The 6,498-nt window shown below is 34.5% G+C and overlaps 1 protein-coding gene across 1 annotated transcript; it reads left to right on the top strand.

Annotated features, from left to right (window-relative positions):
- The first annotated feature begins 1,132 nt into the window (after positions 1-1,132).
- Positions 1,133-2,032, top strand: LOC131050589 (uncharacterized). Its single transcript, XM_057984788.2, has 2 exons — positions 1,133-1,445; positions 1,680-2,032. Exons 1-2 carry the CDS (start codon positions 1,133-1,135, stop codon positions 2,030-2,032), a joined length of 666 nt encoding a protein of 221 aa, XP_057840771.2.
- The last annotated feature ends 4,466 nt before the right edge of the window (positions 2,033-6,498 follow it).

Genomic DNA, 6,498 nt, shown 5'->3' with positions numbered 1-6,498 from the left:
AACCTGATGCAAATGCACATACATTATACGCTCTGGTGAATCAACTGCAACCAAAAATGTATCATTCTATCCTTCTATTGAAGTCAATGTGAAGTCTTAATCAACGGACATTACTTCCCAACTAGGTGCATCATAAAAGACTTCTCTACCTTGTTCTCCGAAGGAATAAATTGATATCAATGTCTGTTTTAGTTTGCTATATGTTTCAGTGATTACTAAAATAGAATTAGAATCAATGCTAATAAGGAAGACCCCAAATAAAGAAAATAATGTGTAAGGTGTTCATTTCCACCTTTTACTGTGCTGCATAAATAATTTTCTGCTATGTCTTGGTTATGCAACTGACTACAATTAAAGCCTAGTTAGGGAATTTTATAGTGGTATCAGAGCTTAGAATTCTTGCCAACCTGTAGGGTGTTCTTGAGTTAGAAATTCATGTAAAATCTATGCACAGCTAAGTATGCACTAGGGAAATTATATTTTTCAGAATACTAGGGTCTGACAAAACAGATATCCGAATTCTCCTTTAGCACAAAGTAGTTCTTCTGTTTAGTTTGAAATTGAGGACAACCATACTGCAATTGACGAAGAGATTATTTCTGAAACAAACAATATGGGGGAACTGGAAAACAATAGGGATCTCATAACAACTTTAATTAGAAGTCAACAAGATATGCAGGACAACATCAACAAAATGACTAATTTAATGACATAATTTATTAATCAACGTCAAAATAATGGAAATAATCAACAACATAATGTTGGGGCAAACAATGGGGGTAGAGATGAGCATTCTATCAATAATCAACCAGAAAGAATAGGAACAACCAAACCTTTTATGCCAACGTTCACTCTTAGAAATGTGCAACCAGAAAACAAACCGACAATTAGAGAATTACAGGATGAGATACACCAAGATTGGTTATTATCAGGGGATGATTTTAGATCAACCATGACATTTAGAGAGTACTTGGATGTCAGAATGAAACATAGGCCAAGGGGACAACGTGGGAATAATAGTGAATTGTAGAGGAATATAGGTAAGATGTTTATCCCTTAATTTGATGGGTCAGGGAAAGCAACAGCTAGAGCCTAGGTGCAGAAACTTGACACCTACTTCCAATTAAATCATATGTTGGAAAATGAAGCAATCAAATATGCAGCATTACATCTTGATGGTGTAGCACATGAATGGTGGCACCATGGGCAGGTAACCTTGGGTCATAATCAGATTGTTACATATGTTGAATTCACTGAGAAACTTATTGATAGATTTGACTCTAAAGATCCTGAACTTCATCTTAAAGATTTAACTCAGCTTAAGCAATTTGGAACTGCTAAACAATACATTTCTGAATTTGAAAAATTGGTAGTTTTAGTAACTGAAATTTCAGAAAGACATAAAATTGTGATATTCATAGATGGATTGTCTGATTCGCTCAAAGGTTGGGTTAAGTCCTTGAACCCTCCTACTTTACAAACAGTTATTAAAAGAGAAAGAGAATTGGAACCATCTTCAAAAGGGAAAGTTTTTAATAAAGCCCCACCAACTAAACCTGAAAATGACAAACAATCTTTCAATAAAGATAATTTCTCTAAAAACAAGTTAGAAAAAGAAGAGAGATAAGAACTTAGAAGGAAAAAACTATGTTTCAACTATAGAGAGTCATGGCATCCAGGACACAGATGTTCGGGAAAGGGAAAAATTCATTACATTGAGGTTATGTTAGATAGTGATGATGAAGAGAATGTTGATCCTAATATAGAAACTATACCACAGAACACAGAATCAGGGACAAGCACTAAACATGGAGAAGGGGTAATTGCATTTATGATAGGAACACCTCATTATAATATTTTCATAGTTAGAGGAGTTTTGAATGGGCAGCGTGTGGTTGTCATGCTTGATAGTGGTTCTACTCATAATTTTATAGATGCAGCTCTTGTGGAAAAATGTGGATCGCAAACTGAAAAACATGAAGGTTTTGATGTTAGAGTTGTAGGTGGAACTAATTTGTCCAGTACTCATTAAAGTCCTTAAATTGAGTATTACTCTTGGCAATTATACTGTTACTGATGATTTTTATGTGATTGACTTGGCTGATATAAATGTTGTTTTGGGCATTCAATGGATGGAAACATTAGATGAGTACACACAGAGTTTTAAAAGATTGGAATTTTCTTTTAAGATTGATGATAAGAAAGTAGTACTCGGGGTATGTCTAATGGTGGTCCGAGGATCGTTAGTGCTAAAAGAATGTAGGCTATTTTCAGACATGGTGATATGGCATGGTCGTCTCAATGTTTAATTTCCAACAAGGTAACAGGTTTTGAATCTAAAAATTATCAAGATGATTTATTGAAAGTATTAGATTCACATAATTTGATTTTCAGTGATATACCTACATTTATGTCGACCATGAGAAGCATATTGTAAAAGTGTCTTATGATTGATAATGTTGTAGGTCTTGTTGGTGTTTGTTTTATCATCTACCAAACATTAGAATAAAATACCCCAAGGATACTCTATTCTCTCCTGAAAAACCAGCACTTATGCTAAGATTGCGAGAAGATCATATGGAAATTCCAAGGTCTATATGTGCGAACAAGCGACTTTAGTGGGATAGCTTCTTGGGTAGTATATGCTGAAAATCTCAAGGGGGACTTACGCTGTCAACTCATGTCATTTAAGTTGTACTTAGGCAAATTTTAACAATTTATGCTGTTTGTTTTCGGATTTTTTGGTTTAGGACTTCAAAAAATGATAAAAGAGGATAGTGTTTAGGTGTTCTAACTAATTCTACAAACTCAAGAGATAGTGTAGACTGGGTGAAACTAATAACAATACTCTATTTCACCACATGTGAGACAACTATGCAAAGTATGTGCAATTTTCTAGGATTGTGCTTATGATTTTGAAACTTAGGAATAGTACCAACAATTGAAGAATATTATTCCAAGTAGAAGTTAAACATCCACATTAAAAGCTCAGGCTAACTTTACACATTGAATGGAAATCATCCATCCAAAGAAAGTATGAGCAAAATCTCACCAATCTATACTATCAAATCTATCTTTCATCTAACAACTTCAAAGCAAATAACTTAAGCAAATTTAATCTAAGTGTTGAAGGAAATATGCAACCATGCAACCATTTAGCAATAAAAAGATTTCAAGACAATACTGATAATGAACATTAATTACTCAAATAGCTCTAAGCAAGAATTTCATAAATCTCTCCACAATAAAATGAAATAAGAGAATGAGTTTATATAGAGTTTCTGAAAACAAATGAATGACCAAGATTGATCTAAGATCAGTGGTCGAGATTGATGCAGAGACAGGAGAATCTAATGCAAATTTGCAAATAAAAGGTGTATTTTGGACCCAAACCCCTTAGACTCCTCAGGTGTCTCAAATGCACTCAATGCCTCAATAGGCCCAAAACCTAACACCACCTAAACTAGGTGTGTCTCCTGCCTCCACATACTTCAAAGGACCTCAAAAAACATGATTCAAAGGTTTTCTAAACCCCTAAGCCTCTAGCTTCAACACAAACTCAATACATTTATTCAACCAAGCATCTAGCCCTTCAAATCGGGAAATTTCCCTTTAACTCAAAACTTTTCCAAAAAAATTGCCCAAAAAAATTACATATTTAGACACCCATTTGGATGTTACACAACATATCAGAAAATTGATATAGGTTGCTTTTGACGAACCCTTTGCTATCCTCAAATGTGCCCCTTTTTAGCCTTAAAAACCACCCACTTTACAAAGGAAGTACCAACAAAACTTAACACCCAAATGTGCCCCTTTTTAGCCTTAAAAACCACCCACTTTACAAAGGAAGTACCAACAAAAATTAACACCAGGTTACAAAACTTTGTACAGTATTCAATCAAGTTCCCAAACCAAGGATTTTCTAGGTTTTATGGCTTGGTTCAACTTCTAAGTGTCCAAACTCTAAAACCCTCCTTAAATCATCCTCTAAACTAGGGCTTACTCAAAATCATGCCTCCAATCACTTCTCTAATCAATTGAAGGTTGTTTCACCATTAAATTGGTTCCCTCTACTGATTCCAATCATAAAAGATAGCCCTCCAATGGCTACTTTAGTGGCTGCTACACTCTAGCCACCATCCCCATGCTCCAATTAACCAACAAATTCATCATTTGTGAGTGATCACTCTACAAAACCACTTCAATCCTCCACTTTCATGTTAGTTTAATATGATACAACATTAGTTTCCATCCCCAAGTCACAGTAAGCACATAAAGGGGATGGATTACATATTCATACTTGAGAAAACAAGGAAAATCAGACTTTTAAAACAGGATAGTCAATATAAATCCTTAGATCAGATTAAAAATGATATAAAATGATTTAGATCATGCACATTAAATTCCTATCAACCTTCCTCAATGATTAGAACTCAAAGATCATCAAAGGAATGCAAGTTTTGCAAGGAAAATCAAGTTTATTGCATTAAAACTATCTTAGTCCACACAACAACACCTCTAGTCCGTACCATCTGTACTTTTCTCTCTCTTTTTCCATCATAAATGATGAATACAACTTCCCCAACCAACCCAAGGTGGTTGGAGGGGTTTACAAATTCATTAAGACTTAAAAACTCAATTTCCCTCCAAAATGCTACTAAACGTTGGAATACAAAGATTTGAATTTTCCAACTTTATTTAATACATTCTATTTGCTAAAATCATTCCAAATCAATGGAATTTTATTTCATATACCTAAATAACCCTACCAAAGATCCTACTAACCATTCTAGACCCTTGAAACACTATTGGCCTACTTGACACCATATTTTGTCTTAGGTCCCTTATCAGGACTTATTACATTTAAATCAAATTGAGCATTACATAGAGCCATTATTGGCTTCAAAACATTCCGATTCACTTTCAAGGATGCTCTAGGGTCTTTGTTCATGTTTATAATCTTCTTGGTCTTAGGTGGACTCTTGGATGCTCCTACATCAGAGATTAAGACAACCTAACGCTAATCAAAGTTTCCCAAAATAGGTCAAATATCCGTCAGATGAGAGACAAGTGGCACAATATGCTATCTTTTAGAATTGCATCCCCTTCTTCTGATATTCAATGAACCTAGTGTAATATCCTCAGCAGTGGATAGACTGAATATGCAAGGAATATTTACAAACAGTTGGCTAACAAACTTCAATCTGCTGTTCAAAGGTATTAGATTGTATAACCTGTGTGTTATGCAGTTTTTTGGACAATTGAATAAGCTTGCGTGTTATGCAGTTTTGGCTGATATAATACTTCATACTTGTTTTGACAGCATTAACTTCGACTTACAATCAAAAGATGACTTGCAAAAGTTACTAAACAAGAAGATAACCCTCTAAGATGAATGTACAATTGTTTTGTATTTTTCTGATGCAATTACATGGATCAAATGCAAGAATTGTACACCTACAACAGACTATTATTTTGACAAACAATTGTCATGCATCCTCAGATTAGTAGCAAGACTTCATGACAACATATATAAAGCTCAAAACCCACTCCTTTATTGGATGCAATATCTTATACAAATTTAGTTTTGAATTACATATATATGTCTGCTCAAATCATATCATCTACAATAGCACAATTGACCCAAATTGACATGGAAACAATGAAAAACAACCTGGTTACAAAATCGCCCCAAATGGTAGTTGAAGAAGCAAGAAACATCCAATACAAATGCCCAGATAATGGAGCAATAATGTTCATGACCACTGTAGCGATGATACTGTTCATGACCACTGTTCATGTCACCTTCAAACTTAGGAAAGCCTTCAAAACATGCTGGAAATGATGGTCTAGTTTGAGAAAAATAATTGGTCAAATACCCGGAATGATTTGCCTCTTCTATCAAATGCCATGAACATAAATGTGAGTCTCATGTAGTCTAATCAACCTTCATGGAAGACCTGTATAAATCTGAGAACTGCCTCCAAACTTCACAAAATCACCTCCAAATTACTCCTAAATTGAACGCCTATCTTCCCTCAATAAATGGACGCTAAAACTAAAATCAATCAATTCACAAGTGAAGGCTCCATACCAAAATGTCTCCATTTACTTCACAAAACCGAACTTAAGCTGAGTTGGCCTTTGGCCACAATTCAAGCACAATTGAGATGACTGAAGTATCGCCTCCTTGATGCAACCCCTCGAGAGTTCTTTCACTCCCTCAGTTATGCTATCAATGGGAGTTTTCGTTCCCAAAGACAAAGATCTGTAGAAACCCCTTGGCTCCACAAAACCCAATCAATTCAAATATCAATTCTTGGCTGCCTTGAAGCTCAACTTGATCTCCTTTAATACTTTTTCACCCCAATATCCAGAAGCTTCAAGAAATAATATTAAAATAATATTATTTCAGTTAAGTGATTTTATGATATTATATTTAATTAAGTCACTTTATTAAATTAATTAAATATAAAGTCATTTTTTAATTTTTAA

The sequence above is a fragment of the Cryptomeria japonica genome, chromosome 8 (assembly GCF_030272615.1).
Source record: "Cryptomeria japonica chromosome 8, Sugi_1.0, whole genome shotgun sequence".
Lineage (NCBI taxonomy): Eukaryota > Viridiplantae > Streptophyta > Pinopsida > Cupressales > Cupressaceae > Cryptomeria > Cryptomeria japonica.
The sequence above is the reverse complement of the archived record's forward strand: the minus strand, read 5'-3'. Positions and strand labels throughout refer to the sequence as shown.